The sequence below is a fragment of the Squalius cephalus genome (assembly GCF_949319135.1).
Source record: "Squalius cephalus genome assembly, chromosome: 5".
NCBI classification, from domain to species: domain Eukaryota; kingdom Metazoa; phylum Chordata; class Actinopteri; order Cypriniformes; family Leuciscidae; genus Squalius; species Squalius cephalus.
The window spans coordinates 28,317,414-28,338,426 of record NC_137126.1 but is presented as its reverse complement, the minus strand read 5'-3'; the positions used below and the strand labels follow the sequence as shown (position 1 = coordinate 28,338,426).

The 21,013-nt window shown below is 40.4% G+C and overlaps 1 protein-coding gene across 1 annotated transcript; it reads left to right on the top strand.

The window, feature by feature from the left end:
• The first annotated feature begins 7,758 nt into the window (after window positions 1-7,758).
• On the top strand, window positions 7,759-20,808 carry gjd1a (gap junction protein delta 1a). The gene is made up of 2 exons (XM_079872617.1): window positions 7,759-8,720; window positions 18,781-20,808. Exons 1-2 carry the CDS (start codon window positions 8,650-8,652, stop codon window positions 19,607-19,609), a joined length of 900 nt encoding a protein of 299 aa, XP_079728743.1. The 5' UTR covers window positions 7,759-8,649; the 3' UTR covers window positions 19,610-20,808.
• Window positions 20,809-21,013: the final 205 nt, after the last annotated feature.

Here is a 21,013-nt window from a genome sequence, read left to right as displayed (position 1 = left end):
AATAAGTGTGTGTATCTACCATTGCTGAGTGTTAATAAAAGATAGTTGCTTTCAGAGGTTTCTGTAATTGGTTTGCCTCAACATTTGGAACATTCCCAGCATTTAGAGCATCTCTGAAAATTCCCAGTAAATACCACTGGAGGATGGTGAACCCAATATAAGACACACTCAGAAGAAATTGAGATGCAGAATTTGTTTTAATTAAGTACAAGCAACAAAAATCCACAGCTGGAGCAAAAATCAGCAAAAGGTAATCCTCAAAAAACAAAACCAGTCCAACAGGGCTTTCCACAAAAATATCCAAAAAGATTCCAAAGATCTTAAGAAAAAAAACTCCAGAGGAGAAAGTCCACAAAAATAAAACAGAGAACAGGAAATAAAATGTCTCAGAGTTAGAGAACACTTACTCAGGCAACTGGCTTTAGAACAACTAAACACCAAGCGAAGAAGCTATGAGACAGAGTGACTTAAATACACACATCTGAATGAGACACATGTGAACCTAATAACACTAATTATCAATTGAGTAAACAGGGCATGAGAGCACTATGAGGACCTCTAGAGGCCAAAACATGACATAACAAGCAAAACACTGAACAACCCCTGAGGTAAGCGATGAGAGACCTTCCCCTGACTGCATGTGGGACAGGCACTTACAAAGGTCTTTATATCCTTTGATGGTCGCCACCAAAACCGTCTCTGGAGAAATTCAAGGGTGCGAGTAGTGCCTGGATGGCAGGTCAGACGAGAAATGTGACCCCACTGGAGAACCTGGGAGCGAACAGCTTTAGGGACAAACAAGCGGTTGGCTGGCCCACCTCATGGGTCTGGTTCCCGGGCCTGGGCTTGTCTTACTGTATTTTCAAATTCCCATCTTAAGAGGTGCACTATCTTGGAGCTCGGGATAATGGGTGAGACAGGATCTTCTTGGTTGCTGCTTGAGTATACTCGAGACAGAGCATCAGGTTTCAGATTTTTGGATTTTTGGAGAAAATTTGTACATTTTAAAGATAAATTCATTAATCTGGTGCACTTTGAGTCACTCAAATCTGCTGTTAAAAATAAATAATCCACCCGCCAACCGCCCAAACCTATGATATTTGATCATCATTACAATTATTCAAATTCTCAGTATTAGCATGATAATATGGTAAAATGTCACACTGAAGTAGGCTGCTTTAAAAATAACATTTATTTAAAATAAAAGTTCTTCTTTTGGCAAAATTACATTTCCTATAGACTAAACAGAGGCTCCCTTCAAACTTAAATTGTCAATGTTTCATTACATCTATCTATCTATCTGCCTGTCTATCTGTCTGTCTTACTAAACTAAAAATTTCCAATTGAAAACCTTCAAACTTCAAGCTTTTAAAACTACTTCAAACTTTCTGGTTAGGCTTTTTCAAGAGAACTTAAAGTTTGTCATCATGTAGCCTACACATGTTACAACGCTGCTTGATTCAAGCAGGCAGTTAATGCATGAAAATACAAATTCAGCATTAACAATCACCATGTTTATTCTAATTTGAAGGGCTTTGATAACATCTGTGAAAATAAAAGACATTACGAATAAAAAAAGATTGAAAATAAGTGCACGTTTGTGCAGGTAGTGAATATTTTCAATTTACAACAAAACTTGTTAATTATTCAACAAGAGAAATAGGCAGAGTTATTCATCATTGTGCAACACAATTCGGATACCACATGACAACTTACTTACAGTGCTTGACTTTTTCGTGAAAAAGGAGTGAAGAGTTTTTTGCCGTTTTGAACTCATTGCGACCTCTATGAAAAAAATGGATTGGGCGCGGGTGCGAGCATGGGCGTGTCGTGATGCACGAGTGACTGATTACCATGGAAACGTGAAAGTCACGTATGTAGACAGACTATCCTTGACTCTTTGGATTTTAAATCTCGATGTAGGCTATACACACCCGCGAAAACCTCTTGCCATGGACACACTTGCCCTATGAAAAAGTGCGGGGGACAAATTTACATTTTATAAAAAGTGGGGGGGACACATCCCCCGCGTCCCCCGCGTAATCTACGCCCCATGAGTGAGTACTTGGAATGGGTGTTTGGCCCCCTCAAGTCAATGCCTCCACTCTTCAAGCACCAGCTTAACAGCCAGTAACTCACGGTCTCCCACATGGTAATTCCTTTCTGTTGGTGTAAGATGGTGTGAAAGGAATGCACATGGACGAAGCCTGTTATCCTCCCCCCACTGGGATAGCACTGCTCCAACACCCACATCCGAAGTGTCCACCTCCACAACGAAGAGTTTGTCTGGGTCTGGGAGAGTGAGAATGAGAGCTGAAGTAAAGCAGAGTTTGAGTTCATTAAAAGCCAACTCTGCTTCAGGAATCCAGCAATAACCCAGCATTATTCCCTTTAGTGAGAGCTGATGGGGAGCCACCACAGAGCTGAAGTTTGAAATTAATTTGCGGTAAAAGTTGGCGAAAAAGCTGTTGCCATAAGCGGCAATGGGTAACGGTTCCGGATAGTGATTTTGCTGAGGCCTCAATAATCGATGCAGGGTCGAAGGCCTCCAGCCTTTTTACCCACAAAGAAAAAACCAGCACCCGCAGGGGAAGTGGACCGACAAATGATCCCTGCTGAGGGCCTCCTCAGTGTAATTGTCCATAGCTGCACGTTTGGGAGAAGACAAGGAGAAGATGCGGCCTCTGGGGGGACAGGTACCTGGGGGCAGCTCAATGGCACAGTCATAAGGGTGGTGTGGTGGTAAAGATCACCCTGCCAGCAGCCATATCACCCTGTAGCCCAAGACTGGTTGCCCACTGAAGCTAAGCAGGGCTGAGCCTGGTCAGTACCTGGATGGGAGACCTCCTGAGAAAAACCAGGTTGCTGCTGGAAGAGGTGTCAGTGAGGCCAGCAGGGGGTGCTCACCCTGTGGTCTGTGTGGGTCCTAATGCCCCAGTGTAGTGACGGGGACACTATACTGCCAAAAGAGCACCGTCCTTCGGATGAGACGTTAAATCGAGGTCCTGACTCTCTGTGGTCATTAAAAATCCCAGGATGCCCTTCGAAAAAGAGTAGGGGTATAACCCCGGCATCCTGGCCAAATTTGCCCCTTGGCCTCTGTCCATCATGGCCTCCTAATCATCCCCATATACTGATTGGCTTCATCACTGTCTCCTCTCCACCAATAAGCTGGTGTGTGGTGGGCGTTCTGGCGCAATATGGCTGCCGTCGCATCATCCAGGTGGATGCTGCACATCGGTGGTGGTTGAAGAGATTCCCCCCTTCTATGTAAAGCGCTTTGAGGTCTCAGATAAAGCGCTATATAAATGTAACAAATTATTAACAAATTAAAGATGGCTTTCCTTTTACTGAAAACTGCCTTGAGGTGGTGGTACTGAGTAGGGATTTGAGATAGGTCTAGGGCAGGGGTGCCCAATCCTGCTCCTGCCGATCGACTGTCCTGCACAGTTCATCCCCTAATCAAACACACCTGACTTTAATTTTCAAGTGATCCTGAAGACATTAATTGGTTGCTTCAGGTGTGTTTGATTAGGGTTGGAGATGAACTGTGCAGGACAGTTGATCGACAGGAGCAGGATTGGGCACCCCTGGTCTAGGGGTTCTTGAGATTCGAGAATGGGGTCAGGGGAACTCGGGATCAAACAGGTGACAGGGCAAGTGGGACCCCAACTGAGGATAGCGCCAGTGGACCAGTCAAGATGGGGTTTATGGTGAAGAATCCAGGGGTGGCCGAGGATCACAGGGAACTCTGGAGATTGTATCAGATGGAATGACAATTCCTAAACCTAACCCTTGACAAATAGAGAGGTGAAGGGGAACGGTAAGAAGGGTTACCTTCCCGGGGCCCAGAGGTCTTCCATCCAGTGCAGTAACTGACAGAAGGGTATCGAGTGAGTCAGAGGGGATCTGCAGACTCCTAGCAAGAGATAAGTCTATAAAGTTCATGGCTGCACCTGAATCCACCAAGGCTTTAAGTTGATGCTTATGATTTCCCCAAGCAAGTGTGATGGGGAGAATCAATCCTGAATTGGAAGGTGGGGCAATGCGAGTAATTCCCGTTACAGTCCTTCCTTGCCTGTACGGGACCAAGCATTTCCCTAGAGCTCTGGGCAGGAAGAATGGAAATGTCCAGGCAGTCCACAGTATAGGCAACACCACTCCCTCATGCGGCGGTCACGTTCTGATGGGAGATCCGAGTACCACCCAATTGCATCGTTTCTGGAAATCCTTGGGATGAGGTGTAAAAACAAACGTGCAACTCAGATTCCTCTCCCTCAGATGATTATCCAGCCGGACCGCTAGGTCAATGAGGGTCTCAATATCATGGGTAGGCTCTCGTGTTGCAAGGTCATCTTTGAGTGCCTCAGAAAGACCGTTCTGGAAGCACACCATGAGAGATTCATCGTTACAACCACTCCCGGCTGAAATAGTGCGAAAATGGATGGCATATTCTGCAGCAGTGCGACTACCTTGCTGGAGGGACAGCAGTCATTTAGACGCCTCTCAGCTGCTGATTGGATGATCAAAGACCCGCTTGAATTCCTCTTCAAATGCAGAAAAACTTGAGAAGAAGGGGCTCTGGGCCTTCCAAACAGCTGTTGCCCAGGAGAGGGCCTTACCAGAAAGAAGAGTGATGACATATGCAATCTTGGCCCTGTCTGAAGGGAAGGACGATGGTTGTAGCTCAAATGTGAGGGAACACTGATTGAGGAATCCACAACAAGCACTGGGGTCTCCCGAGAATCGTTGTGGTGGAGGTAGGCGAGTTTCTGCATGGGAAACTGAAATTTGAGGACCCGGAAGTGGTACAGAAGCGGCAGTCGAAGCAGTAGCTTGGTAGAAGGCAGCCGTTCAAAGATCTGACGGACAGAGGTCATGACATCAGACAGTAACTGGGAATGCTTAACCATCAAGGCTTCCTGTTGGACTAGCACTGCTTCATGACGTTGGACTGAGGACTCATGCTGAGCCAAGAGATATTGCATGCTGTGCGTCTCTGGGTTCATGATGGCTTGGTGTTTCTGTCAGAGCCGGGACTAGAACTCGGGTCTCTGATGTCCTACACCCTGAGAAGAGGGATAAATCAGTGAATGTGGACAGTGTGTGTGTGTGAGACTGAGAGATGCAGTATGGTTGAAGTCTCTGTGTCTCAGCATCATCAGATTTTCTGCTGCAGATGCTACACTAGCTCATCTCCGCACTAGAGCGCTACTCTGACACACACACACACACACACACACACACACACACACACACACACACACACACACAGACACACACAGACAGTCGCATGGACATCATTGCAGAATAAAAATATTAATTCCTTTAAAAAAAACTTACTGACCCTTAAGACAGACAGACAGACGGACAGATAGACAGAGAGATAGATAGACAGATAGACAGATAGATAGATAGACAGACAGATAGATAGACAGATAGACAGAGACAGATAGACAGACAGATAGATAGATAGATAGATAGATAGATAGATAGATAGATAGATAGATAGATAGATAGATAGATAGATTTATTATAATTCAATTAAACTCATGTTTGTTTCTCATGTTTGTTTGAGCAGGCGTGAGTGTGAGCAGGCGTGAGTGTGAGCAGGCGTGAGTCCAGATTGAATACCCTCATGTTCACTCATGTTTATGTAATTTAATTGTATGTGTGTCTGAAAGAGAGCAAAAGAGAAATAGCTTTTCTAGGTCACAAATGACACACCTGTGCCTCTTGCCTTCAAGCCAACACATCGCCAGAAACCTGACAAAACCACAATTTCCAAAAGTGTGCATTCCCTCAAACAGCAGTCCAGACAGTTTAACCATGAAGCAAAAACCATCCCTCCTCCACCTCCACAGTTGACATCTTGAGTGTTCATGTGCGCGCGTGCATTATGAGAGTATAAACAGCTGACATAGCCAAAGTCAGTGTGTCCTTACCCATAATGCCCCCTGATAATGACATCGCTGTTCTGTGATTAACTATTTCATTTAGGAGTTACTCAGGCAGTGAGTGTGCGGGAAAGGTTAATAGCTGCTTGCTTATGTGGATAGCCAACTCCTCTCCTCTCTCTGTGCAGTACAAGACTAATGTAATTATACACAATGTTACCATGACACTGACACGCACATGCCTACACACAGTATAACTGCATCAGTCATCATCACACAGTAGGTAAGAGCCGAACAAAAACACAATAATTTAAATTGCAGTTAAAGTAGGTGCTCTATCAAAATTGATTGGACACCAAGCCTTTAAATGTTGGTTGTAAATCGTTTTCTTTCCCTTTTTCCGTTTTCACACCCCTAGTCTCTGAGTCACATGGCGGAGGTGAAATGATGGAATGTGCAGGAGGAGGGGAGGGGGGAGGGAATCAACCCAAAATATTAATCAAATAAATGCAGCACTCAGAGTCATGTGGCCGCACTGATGGACAGTGCAAGGAATGAGGAAAGAGATGGGAGACATAAGAAAATGAACTGAATGAAATATAAGTGCATGACAGGTTGTGATGGAGCCAGTCTTTTAAATATGTGGGTGCACGCTTCAGAAATCGGATAATACCTTTATTTAGAACATGCCGTTTTCCCCCTATTATATAAAATAAAAAAGCTATCACTTTACATTGTAAAAAGTGATGGCCTGCGATGTTTAACTTAAACCTTCATTTACTCACCCTCATGTCGTTCCAAACCTGTATGTCTTTCTGTCTTCTGTGGAACATAAAAGAAGATATTTTGAGAAATGTCTCAGCATATTTTGTTCATTAAATGGAAGTTATCAAAACTGTTTAGTTACCAACATTCTTCAAAATGAAGAGAGAAAGTCATGAGGGTGAGTAAATAATGACATGATTTTCATTTTTGGTTGAACTGTCCCTAAGGAGCTATTTTTTATGTGTTGATTCAGTGATGTAAAATAATATATTGTATAATACTATATGATGTTAAAATAATGTTAATTGAAATGCTGCGTTCTGACTGGTCAATCCCAGCATTCAGCGGTCAGATGTTTCCAAATATTCTGCTTTGTCCATGGCAATGGTGTATATACAAACCGCTCTTCCGGATACCTGAAAAAGGCACTACGTTCTTGTTTTTTTTCGTATCACACAGTGCTCTGTTCTGTTTCACACAAACACAACTGTTGTCATCTTGCGTCTCAGTTATTGATTGTAGTGAAAATTCCCTCAAAGGACTACTACTGTAATGTTGTCGTAGTGCTCATCTTGTTGCTCATCTAATTGTTTTGTATATTTTTTTGTAGCTAAACCTGTAACATACAGCTTTGCAACTCAAATACATTTTGCAATACATTTTCCCTTACTTTAATTACATGTTGTTGGTTAATCTAAAATGTGCTTCAAAATAGTTTTTTCAGCAAACATTCTAAAGCCTGATACCCGTTTGGGCTTGGATAGATGACGGTAAGAAAAGAAGAGCTGACCAAAATAATAGAATGCGAGAGATGGGGTTAGGCACCGCAGAATCACAATTCCCCATTAATAGTCTGACACTACAGTAAATACAAGCCAAAATAATCAAAAAGGTTCCTGAAAGTGCAGAAGTGTCATTATTATTAATGTGTACATGCTGTGGGACAGAATAAGAGAAGGTTAAAACCTGTTTGCCTCCTGCAGCACAGATAACCTGAACAGCAGCACAAGTGAAACAGTCAGCAGAGCAGAGGAGAACAAGAGAAAGAAGAGGGGAGGAGGGGAGAGGAGAGCAGGTCCGGGATGGAGGGAGGGTGGGTGGCATGCTTATGGCATGTGACAGAGGGAAAGAGAGAGAGAGGAGGAGGAGGAGGAGGAGCAGAGGGAAAGGTATCATCAGCAGCAACAGCAGTGCAGCACAAAGACGAAAGGAACGGGGAAGGTGTGGAGAGAGAGAGAGAGAGAGAGAGAGAGAGAGGAGAGGCTGAGGTTTGAGGAAGATTGAGCCGCAGACATGACCACGAGCTCATCACTCAACCGGACATAACCTTGACGATCCTCGTCTGCTGCTGCTGCTGCCGCCGCCACACACTGGAGCACAGGCGATAGTGTGTGTGTGTGTGTGTGTGTGTGAAGGTGCGCTCAGGCGTTGCTATGAGATTCAGAGAGCTGCATCTTCATCCGTCTGCTCCTGCATGTGTGTTCCTTTAGCGTTCAGCTCAACGAATGGGAAAAGAGAGTCTGCAGTGACCGTCAAGTGAGTGAGTGTGTGTGAGTGTGCATGTGGAGGAAAGGGTAGAAAAGGTCAGACAGGTGTATAGAGAGTGTGTATTTGTAGCACAGGGTGAGATGCAAGAGCAGGTAGGGGGTTCTACACCCTGAGAAGAGAGAAAAAGCAGTGAATGTGGACAGTGTGTGTGTGTGCGACTGAGAGATGCAGTATGGTTGAAGTCTCTGTGTCTCAGCATCATCAGATTTTCTGCTGCAGATGCTACACTAGCTCATCTCCGCACTAGAGCGCTACCCTGACACACACACACACACACACGGACGGTCGCACGGACGGACGCACACAGCTGCGGCTTTCAAGAGGAGCCCGAGATATCCGTTCAAAGGTCAACAGGGGGACACTGGAAGAGTTGCCGAGGGCAGAGGTCGGGACAATACCTGAAGGTCAGAGGTGGAGTGAGAGCAAAAAGCACGGCATCATGGGCGAGTGGACTATACTGGAGAGATTGCTGGAGGCTGCGGTACAGCAGCACTCTACTATGATCGGCAGGTAAGAGCTGTAGTGCAGCACACACACCCCTCACAGAAGGACTGTGTGCATGTGTGGCGACTCGGGAGTGTGCAATTCAAATACGCTGATAACACTTTATATATTAAGGTTCAAATAGTTTAGATTAGTAAATGCATTAGGTCAATCTAGGTGAATGGAAATTTGTACAAACACATTTTGTAAACATTTTAACAAGATGTATAAATTAACATGAGGTAATCTATCTATCTATCTATCTATCTATCAAAATTCTTTCAATCAGCAAAGATGCATTAAATTGATCAAATCAAAAGTGACAGTAAAGACTTTTACATTGTTACAAAAAAATGTATTTCAAATAATTGCTGTTCTTTTGGACTTTATATTCATCATAGAAAAAAAATGTAACACAGTTTTCACACAAATACTGTTTTCAACGTTGATAATAATAAGAAATGTTTATTGAGCACTAAATCAGCATATTAGAATGATTTCCGAAAGATCATGTGAGGACGGGAGAAATGATGCTGAAAATACAGCTTTGCATCACAAAGCAAAAATCACATTTTAAAATACATTACCATATAAAACAGTTATTATAAATTGTAATAATGTTTTACAATATTATTGTTTTACTGTATGTTTGATCGCATAAATGCATCATTGGTGAGCATCATAGACTTCTTAGAGAAATAAGATTTTAGACTGCAGCCTATGCATTCCTCTCCGTCTCTCTCTTTGATGCAAAGTAAATGGTCAGTAATCAATAGGCTGCATTATGGGCCTTAAAGACTCAGACCAAGAGATTTGCTATTAATTGAAATTACAATTATGGCTCCTGAAAATGAATGGTTGATATTAAGCATATTAAAAATGTTTAGGAAGAATATTACACTCCCATTAACACATAAACACGCACCCACCTACACTAATCGTGTGTCATGAAGGCATGTTGAGATTGGTAGCCTAAAGTGTGTGCACCTTTGTGTGTGTGTGTGTGTGTGTCATAATTGAGTAAGCACTACTCTCTGCTGTGCTCATTAACCTTAACTGCAGGTAGCCCCAAATCAAGGGCACGTCCTTCTCCCGTCTGTGAGAGGATGTGTGTGTGTGGGTTGTGGCACAGAGGGCATGTTAGTGGGCAGCACACGCTCAAGCTTATATATTTCATTTCTACGCATACATACTGAAAATAACATTCTGCGGTTTTGAGAAGAACGTTCATATAATCTAGTCAATTACAACACAAGGATATATAAACAGACACTTTACTCCATCTGGGCTGTCAACATCAATTTCTGTTATGTATTAACTTCATAGTTTTTGAAGTTTCAAGTAATCAGTAAATAAGTAATTTTCAATATTGTGCTTTTTTACTCAGTATTTTATTTATTTTTTTTCAAATGTGTTAGCGTCTCAAGAGATGACTTTAGGTGTTTTTCATTTAATGAAACTTCAGCCTGTAAAAGAATACTGATTTCACCTCAGGTGATGTAATAAACTTCCATCAGTCCAGCACTGCTTTAACCAGCAGTCAATCACTTCACATCTATCGATCACAAAACCTCTGACACATACTGGGACGCAGACTTGCCTTCATTTAATGAATCCTTAATGTGGGGTTGTCTTGAGGTTAGCTAACTGTTTAATATATTATGTAACACTTTATGTGAGGGAAATGCAAACACTCACACAAAGACATATAGCCATTTGTTATTCTCATCATCATGATGGGAACTTTCTATTGACTTATTTTTTTTTTTTTTATGTTTTCTATCCTTTAGCCTTAAACCTAACTCACCTTTACGGATGTTTTAATTTTCATCACAACATTATATAGTGGGTTTATTAAGCCATTTTTGGCACTCTAGGGTTTTTGACTCAATTTTAAAGAACCTTTATGCCAAAAAGGCTCTACCTAAGGAGAAATGTCTAAAATGATTGCATAATACTTGTGCATAATCATGTTTAACCAGGTATTTAATTTTTTTTTCTAGTGATACAGTTTACAAGCTGATTAGTTCATAAAATGTAGTTAAAATTAGAAACAAAATGAATTAAAACCACATTTATAAAATAATCTCATAACGGGAACCTCTAAAAGGTTCAATGAATCACCTGACAGAACCCTTTAAGGCTCTATACAGAACCTTTTCATCTAAGAGTGCTCTCAAAATGAAGAGGATTTCTGTTCTTGCTGTTTACATGTGGGGGACATTTGATCTACACAATGTAGGCAAAACCTGACCCACTTACACACAAATAGATTGATGCAAATGCACACAAAATCACTTATTTTTCACATACTGGAGCTGTTTTGGAATCTGCATGGCAGTGTTGTGTTGTTGAAAACACGTGCTACTGATGTATGTGTCTCTCAGTGTGAGGTAATCTGCGTATTCTTCTCTCTGTTCCTTTGAGGTCTGATCAAGCACTTGAGGCCGGAATCATAGCGACAGAATGAATAAATGAATGAACAGATGAATAAATCCTCTACTATCATTCATCAGCTGCTGCAATCCCTCCCTCCCTCAGAACACACATAAAGACAAACACACCGCAGCTCAGCCAAGTTCAGTCCCAGGCTTTATGATCACACACACACACACACACACACACACACACACACACACACACACACACACACACACACACACACACACACACACACACACACACACACACACACACACACACACACACACACACACACTATTCTCTTTCTTGCAGGGAGTCTAAATGGAACTGATCTGATCCTAGCAAAAACACTTGTATGTACGGTTGTATGTCTGTGCTTGCAATTGATAGATGATCTGTTGTAGTTTCAACCAGTCAATATTTTCGAATGGTCACAACAACACTGTAATCTATACCGTTCTCCATTTACTGTTTGGTCAGGACAACATTTGGGTCAGCACACACACACATACGCACACACACACACGTTGTTTTTTCATGTTTTATGGGGAAATTACACAGACATGATTGTACAAACAATCACTATGTAGTCGTAGAGAGTACCTGAACCACACACTTCTCCTTGCATATACCATAACACATCCCTATAGTCAGCGGCTATATCTGTGCTGAAATCTACTATATTCTTTCACAGATTAAATATAGAATCATCAATCTCTCAGTCTTTCATAATCTCTTGCCACACACACACACACACACACACACACACACACACACACACACACGCACACACCTCCTGTGCTAATGCAGATGATTAAGTGGCACCTGTGAGATGGAAGTAGAGCGTGCTCATATCACTCAATCTTTATTGCAGTGCTAGAGAGAGAGGGAAATAAACAAGCCCCATATCTCCAACATTAACATTAGCTCATACATTAATTACTTAGCAATATCATTAGCCCCATTCCTAAATGAAAAATTTTAGTATTTGTGTACATATAATACACTGTAAAAAGTGAACAGTTGGATCAACTTAAAAAAATTACTTCAATTGGTAACACCTAAAAAAGTTTTCAATAATTTAAGTTGAGAAAACTTTAATTCTTTAGGTGTTACCAATTGAAGTAATTTTTTTAAGTTGATCCAACTGTTCACTTTTTACAGTGTACAATTTAAAAGCTTGGGGTCAATAAGTAAAAAAAAACAAAAAAAACTTTTATTCTGCAAGGACACGTTAAATCAAAAGTGACAGTAAAGAAAACAAAGTAAACAAAAAATCTATTTCATATACATGCTGTTCTTTTAAAGTTTTTATTCATCAAAGAATCATGAAAAAACAAACACCATTGCAAATTCCACTATGCAGCACAACTGTTTTCAAAATTGATAATTATTATGTCAATGTGATGTTTCTTGAGCACCAAATCAGCATATTAGAATGATTTCTCTGATTTCTGAAGGATCACGTGACACTGAATACTGGAGTAATGCTGCTGAAAATTCAGCTTTGCATCACAGGAATAAATTGCATTTTACAGTATATTAAAATGTAAAGCAGTTGATACACGGTAACACTAGGATTTTCCGTCATTAATGAATAACTAACAAATGAAAAACACAATATTAAAATTCTAGTTACTATTCACTAGCTAATCAGTAACTACTATTTTTAACCTTACAAAAATCTCAAAAGCTTACAATGACTTCAGTCATTATGTTTTTCACTTTAGAATACAAATAATTAGTAATTCCTTCTGAAGGGTTTGATACTTCAGTCATAGTTGGTCTCCATGATCTTCACTTTAGAATTAAGCATACATCATTATTATTATCATTAATTATGAACCTGTAAATTATAGTTCAACTGAGTTACTAATTCGTTATTTAGAATTTCTTGTTATTATAGAATGTCAACATCGTGTTGCTCATTTATTCCTGTGTAGTTATACATTAATGACAGAACAGTGTGCTAAAGTGTTACCCAAAAATTCATACATTCCCTGGGAATTTAATGGCGTTGCTGTTTCTAGCAGCACACTCTACTGATCGAGCTACGGTAACACTATTTAAAAGTGAAAACTATCACTGCGCAGCCCTTCTTTCTCTCTTATGGTACCCCCCCCCCCCCCACACACACACACACACTCTCTGAGTGTGTAGATCAGAATGCTTTGATTAAGTCTGTGAACAAATTGTTTTTCTGAAGTCATAGTCCACACGCACAGCTAACATTACCCTACATTTTCTCATCCTTTCATCTATTTAGCTGGTTTTGTCTCTCGGGAATTTATGATTTTGTGTTCTTCATTCCTTGTCTTCTTTAATTTTTTCACTCAGGATGTAGGGCATCACTAGTTGTATCATGTCTGAAGTAGGAAGTCTTTATTGACACAGAGGAGGAGAAAGTGAGAGAGTTAGTGGAAGAGATAGAGAGCATAAGGTAAATCTCTAGAGTGGTAGTCATTTGCAAACACATATCTGTCCTGGTGTCCTCGTTTTCTATGTTTGAATAAGTGTGTGTGTGTGTGTGTGTGTGTGGTTTATTTAGCTATCCTTTGGAGACACGTGTGTTTACATGAGGTATGTAAATATGATAAAACCTCTCTTTGAGGACATTTGAGGACACCATGATTTGGAAAATCAATTCATAAGGTTTTTTTTTAATCCCAGAATTTTTAATTAAATTAAATTTTTTTTTATTTAATTAAATTAAAAAAAAAATTTAAATTAATTAAATTAAAAGAGTAGGGCTAGGGTTACAGTAACAGGTAGCTTTTATATAAAAATGAAAGAATGATGCCCTCATTTTGATAACAATTTTAAATACACAGCCATATGTGTTTGTCTCTATATGTGTGTGATTAACTGAAAATCATAAACGTTTCACACCCATATTAGGCACATCAGAGCTCTATCTGTGGAGAGGCAGGGGGACTGGGACGTGACACAGGCCCAGCTGTATACATGGCTGTTTTAAATGCTTTCTTACCAGGGACAATGTTTATTTGAAGAGCAAATGTGTGTTTTGATGTGTGGGGAAAGAGAGAAGATACTAGATGGAAAGAGAATGTGAGCTGAAAATCACTGAAAAGCTCTCGGAGTTCATGAATAATTGATAACCTGTTACTGTTAGTTTTAGTACATTTCCCTTGTTCTTCCGATACATAAAAATAAATACAAAACATTTGGAGTGTTATTTCACCCAAATAAAACTCTGTTTGTGTGTGTCTAGGCTTATTTGGGAAAGAGAATGCTTATTCTTGTTATATCTGCAGGTGTGTCCTCTTGTGTGTTTGCATATACGCACTGCAAAAAGTGATTTTCCTATTCCGTATTTTTCATCGTTCTAAATCCGATCTGGATGTAGTCTTTGACAAAAATGCGATTTTCTCATTTATTTACCCACATTACAGTGTTGATAAAAAAAGAATGCATTAAGCTAGAATAAAACATTTTTTCTGTTCTTTCTTATGATATATTGCATATTGAGATATTCATACAACAAAATATTCTGAAACTTTCATGAAAATGGTCAAAAATGCTGGCGGTGGCTGGCAACTTTTTTCAAAAACACTTAATATTTCATGTTGCATCTCAAGTAAATGCCAAGAATGTTTAGATTGTACTGGAAAACAAGACAAAAAAAACTTTTTGTAATTAAAATGAGAAACGCATATATGGCTTAAAAAATAATGTGTTTAAAGGTTTGTGTGACTTCAGAAACAACAAAAGCACAGAAAGCTTGACAGTTTTATGTCTGAACGTACTGTACACACACACGCTCCATTCACTGTAAATTACTCTGCTGCAAACTGACACACTACACACAATATGCGTGTTACTGTACACACACACACACACACACACACACACACACCAGGTGCTGTAAATGAGTCCTTCATGTTTTATTTCATAAATATGCTGTGTTTCTCGGTGCATGCTCTCAGTCGCCTCTCTCCATCTGTCTCTCCGTATCTGTCTATTTGTCTAGTTGCTCCTCAAGTCTGCCTCAGCCCATCTGTCTGTGTCCTCTTCCCTCCTTCCTTTTCTCATCCTATCCAAGCTCTTTCTTTCTCTCTCTTTAGTTCACCTTGAGATGTCTCACTTTCTCAGTCCCTATGTGTTTTTCAGCATCCTCCACTTCCACACTCATTTTTCCTCTTTCTTGGTATGCAGGTTTGTCCCTGCCCTGTGCCCTTGGTATGCCTACTTGCTCTCTTTCCCAATATTCCATCAATCATTCCTCCCTCCCTCCTTATCGGTCTCTCTCTCTTCTCTGGTACGGTGCAGAGTGCTGAGTGGTTCACTATGTGGTTGCTATAGTAACGGCAGCAGGGAGTGGGGGATGTGCTGCTAATTTAAAGACCCACCAGGGCTGTTAGCCATTGATACATTTACGTTCGATTTTTTTGTATTATACTCTAATTATTATAAGTGTTATATAAAGGTAACACCATCTGCCGTTTGAACCGGGAAAAAAAATGTCTTGCTGTTATACTACAGTAAATTGTCATTGAGTTTGATCAAGAGTCATAACTGTCCTACTTACCGCAGCGCAAATGTTCACCATATGTCCATTAAAACCACTGCTAACTTCACAGCACTGAGCTAACATTAGCCTTTCTGATTTAGAGCACAAATGATTTCTCATTATTCTTTTCGCATTCATTTTCTCTACAAAAAAATTCAGAAGAAGAATTCTAAGACCACCTCCAGGACCAATCACAACATTATAAACCTTGATTTGAAGAAAAAAAAAAGTATATGGCATTAAATGACTGACTTTTCATCTAATTAAATGTCAGAGTATTGAAATATACACAAATATCAAAGCCGGTCTATTGTGCTCTATATATTAACTTTTAGCATTGAGTCAACACAATGCTAATAATGTATAAATAGCATGCTAAAGTAACACTGAAAATTTATCAGGAAATCCTTCACCCCTCCAACTCCACATTATAATTAACTAAGTCCAGGAGGGGGAACCTGCGCTTAAGGCTAGAAAGCAAAACCTGTTTGCCTTAATCACTCTCTTTCTTGAGTGTGCCATGGAAGTCTTGTAAAATACAGTACCATTCAAGAGTTTGGGGTCACGGGGAGTTAGTCATTTTTTTCAGCAGGGATGCATTGAGTTGATCAAAAAATGACAGCAAAATGTTACAATGTTAAAATGTTACAAAAATGTTATTTCAAATAAATGCTGTTCTTTTGAACTTTCTATTCATCAAAGAATCACGAAAAAACTCTATTGCATTTACACAAAAATATTAAGCTGAACAACTTAAATTGATGATAACAAGAAATGTTTCTTGAGCACCAAATCAGCATATCAGAATGATTTCTGAAGGATCATGTTACACTGAAAACTGGAGTAATGATGCTGAAAATTCAGCTTTGACATCACATTTAAAATATTACAATTGAAAACAGTCATTTTTAGACTTCTTTCAAAAACATTAGCGACCCCAAACTTTTAAACATTAGTGTTGTATCTTACATCTTAATATGCCAACTGAATCACAACAATGTAAAATATTCATACTTATTTATTTATCTCCACAAAAACAAGGCTAGTCCACATCGTTTCTACAAGAATGGCACAATTTTAAGTTACAAGGACAGTCTGAAACCTGCTCAAGGACACATACTGGTTATAATTCAAGTATCGCCCCATGCAACCTTTTTCTTACTAGCCCAGATCTTCAACCACTAAACTACACCATCCAATATGCTAAAAATAAGCTGAGGGACTTGGACTGAGGGCTATATGCCATTGTTGCAGGGTAATAGCTTAACACAGTCGATCGGGCCTCAAAGAAGTACTTCATCATTAAAAGTCTTATAAAATACTGAATGCAAAATACTAGCTCTCACGATGTGTGTAAGAAAATGTATGTCCTCATGAATTGAGACCAGCCTGCAATGGAATAACGTCGCGGCTGGTTCTAGAGCAAGGTTATTGTGAGTGAAGGACGGTCTCAGCACAAGTGTGTGTGTGTGTGTGTGTGTGTATAGGTGTGTGCAAGGATGAGAGCTAGACAGACTGAGGAACATTTGTGTGCTCAAGCTGCATCTGTTGAGAGAGAGAGAGAGTGTGCGTGAGACAGAAGGATGGAGATGTTTCGCTCTAAATGGCACACTGACAGGAGACCCGGCTATGCGTAAAGCTTCAAGGTGTTTCTCATCAGGACACTCACACTGTGTGTTACAGTATGTCACATTCCTGCATGTGTGATTGTGGGACTGGTGTCTGAACTTTGATCAAGCACATTGATCACAAAGATCAAATGAGTCTGTGCTTTTGTCTAGATTTGTGTGTGTGTGTGTTTGTATGAATCTCCATTTATTTTTCCACTGAGTACAGATTTAAACTTGCAAAAATCTGATTAGAGAGCAGAGGTGGGGATATAAATGCAAACATGCACAGTCGTCCCAACACAAACTCTGCTGGCCTTGATGCAGTATGCCCCAGTTATCATCATCATCAGGGAACATATGCCTGCACACACACACACGTGAATGAATGTTGAAACATGAAAGGTGTTCTTGAATGGCCTACACAGATATTTTCAGATGTGTATATTTCAGTACATTCTTAAAGATGAAATTTGCCATTTCTGGGACACTAGCATTTAGCACCAAAAACATTAGGTGTGTTCTACTTCGACTGCAGCCGTCAATTTGGACACTTTTCTGCATCCTGTAGCGATGCTCGCATGTGTTTGCTTGCTTTATTGCAGACGAAGTGGATACAATGTAGTATTTGTCAAATAACAGACATTAACAAGTTTCAAAAGAAACACTTTTCATTTAGTACTTTCTGTAGGGCTTAATACAGTGCCTATGTACAAGAAAAAAGTTAAACATAAGCCAATAGGCTACTATTTAAATATAGATTAAGAAGGGTCTATATTGTTATTTTGACATTCCCTACACAATATAACATTAAAATCACATGAAAAGATCACACAAGAGTTTTTACTGTTAAGAAGATGCGGTGTACTGTTAAGAATTCATTGTGTTCATCAAATGCCATTGTTGTTACCGGTGAGTCTGACCGTGGCGTCAGCACTCTCTCAAGTCGGACAAAATTTCAAATCGACATGCACTGCTTGAATTCAAAAGCACTGCATGAATTTCACACCTAATGACTTTTTTTTTCAGACAGGTTACTCATCCTCAATTGGTTGTACAAACAGATAGTCCCGCCCCCAATCTCACGCCACTGGTTAAACTAGTGTAACAATGTCGGGCTGGTATTTTTTGTGTAAACGTGTTTACGTAAAATGTTTTTTTATTAGGAATATAGGAATGGTTTAAAGTTTTTGTTTCATATTAAGCTGAAATAGAAAAAAATTAAACATTTCAGCTTTAAATCAGTATATCAGGTCATTTAGAAAGGGGGCTAAATGCCTGTTTACCTCTGCTTCTTACATCAATTACTCACTATTTTGTCATTTTGTGCACATGTGTCTGCATTTGTGAGATAGAGGGGAAAAAGCAATTTAACAATGTGTTGTTTGTCAGTCCTCCTCAAAATGAAATAAACTCTAATCCTTTTTTCTTCTCGCTTTTTCTTCCTTCCTCTCTTCAATCCTGTCTCTATCACTGCCTTCCTCTTCCTTGCCTCTTTGTGTCTCTTCCTTTCTCTCCCCCAAAGGATCCTGCTGACAGTAGTGGTGATATTCCGGATCCTGATCGTGGGTATAGTGGGAGAGAAGGTGTATGAGGACGAACAGATTATGTTTATTTGTAACACGCTGCAACCAGGTTGCAACCAGGCCTGCTACGATAAAGCCTTCCCCATCTCCCATATCCGTTACTGGGTTTTCCAGATCATCTTGGTGTGCACGCCCAGCCTCTGTTTCATCACTTACTCAGTGCACCAGTCTGCCAAGCACAAAGATCGCAGTTACACCCTCCTGCACGGCCCTTACATCGACCACGGACATGGACACAACCGCAAGCTCCGCAACATCAACGGTATCCTGGTGCACCCGGAAAGTAAAGACGACCGTGAATGTCTGGATTTGAAAGACATCCCCAACATTCCGCAGGGGGTCACGTACTCCAAAAGTGCCAAGATGCGTCAACAGGAGGGCATCTCCCGTTTCTACGTCATACAGGTGGTGTTCCGGAACGTTCTGGAAATTGGCTTTCTTGCCGGCCAGTACTTCCTGTACGGATTCAATGTTCCCGCCATGTTTGAGTGCGATCGCTACCCCTGCGTGAAGGAGGTCGAATGCTACGTGTCACGTCCCACGGAGAAGACAGTTTTCCTGGTGTTTATGTTCGCTGTTAGCGGGATCTGCGTGGTCCTAAACTTGGCCGAGCTCAACCATCTGGGCTGGCGGAAGATTAAGGCGGCAATCCGTGGCGTCCAGGCTCGCAGAAAGTCCATTTGTGAGATCCGGAAAAAGGATGTGTCCCACCTCTCATCTGTGCCCAACCTGGGCCGCACCCAGTCTAGCGAATCAGCCTATGTCTGACAGCGAATAGGGGAGGGGCTTAGACGAGGTTGGGTGTGGCTGATGAGGCGACGGCCACGCCCTGTGCTGCATACTTGACACTGCTAATTTTATGCATAGATCGGACAGGGTGAGAGAGGGGTACGGTGAAAATAAAAAAGCAAATGAACCAGTGAGGACTGTAGAAAATCAGATTTAGGATTCTAAACTTTATGGAGAATACTGCTTTTTCAGACTTTAATGATGAATGCTGGGGAACAGAACAAGGGCTCATACTTGGTACACAAACACATTTACACCGCAAACACACACACACACACACACACACATACTGATATCCCTGAGCCCCGCTGAACAACAAAAGTCTTCCAACAGAAAAAGAGAAATTTAAGAAACAAAATTTAATTGCTTGCTGTCAAAAGAGGTGGAGGGATAAAGCAAGAGGACTGCTCAGCATGTGACTCAGAAGCATTGTAAAATATGAACAGTTTTCTCCAGGGTCAACGCTGAGACATCCCTCATGTTTTGAACAGCCAGAAAGAGAAAAAAGGAGGACAAACAAAAGAGTATAAAAATTTACCTCAGCACAGACTCCTCTATGCCTCTCCCCCACTTGCTTTCTTTCATTTCTTTCTTTCTGCATAGTTTTATAGATATAGCTATTAAGTATACAAGGCAAGAAGAGAAAACGAACATTCATCTTCTGATAAGCCACCCCCACGTTTGCTGGGAGCTAAAAGAGACGCAAAAATCAACATTGACACACCACAGTCCCCAGTCCAAATTCCTTTGTTTCACCAACCCCCGAATCATTACTGTATATATCTTAGAATACTGATATCGCAACATCCATGTATTTAACACATTGAAGTGTAGCTTTTGCCATTATTTAAAAGGAATTGATTGCCAAAAAGAAAAAAGAAGAAAAAGAAAAAAAAAAAAAAAACAGAAAGAAAGAAAAAACAATAATTGTGTTATTTATCTGCATTTGTTCTGCAATGGACAGGAAAAATTGTGATTTTATACTATGGGCATTTCCAGACAAAGGCATGTTACGATGCATCATTAGAATGGCTAGATAGTGTTACGAGCTGTGTATAGAAACAGACTGTTTCTTTTTTGCACCCAGTATTTTTGAGGTGTATTCTGAAGCATGCGGGAGGAGATCTATAGCTCTATGGGAATGACAGAGAGAGTCTATACTGAGTACGGCTCCAGTGCAGCAATAATATATAGATATATATATATATAAATTATAAATAAATATATGTCATAAAAATAAATGAATAAACTATTAAAAAAATCAATGAAATATAGTAGCATAAAGAGTTCTTCTTTACTTGTTTGTGTGTGGATATACATGAATTTCCATCCAAGTGAGCATGTTGTTGGAGGGTTTTTAACCAGACTGCAATCACTGCAGGG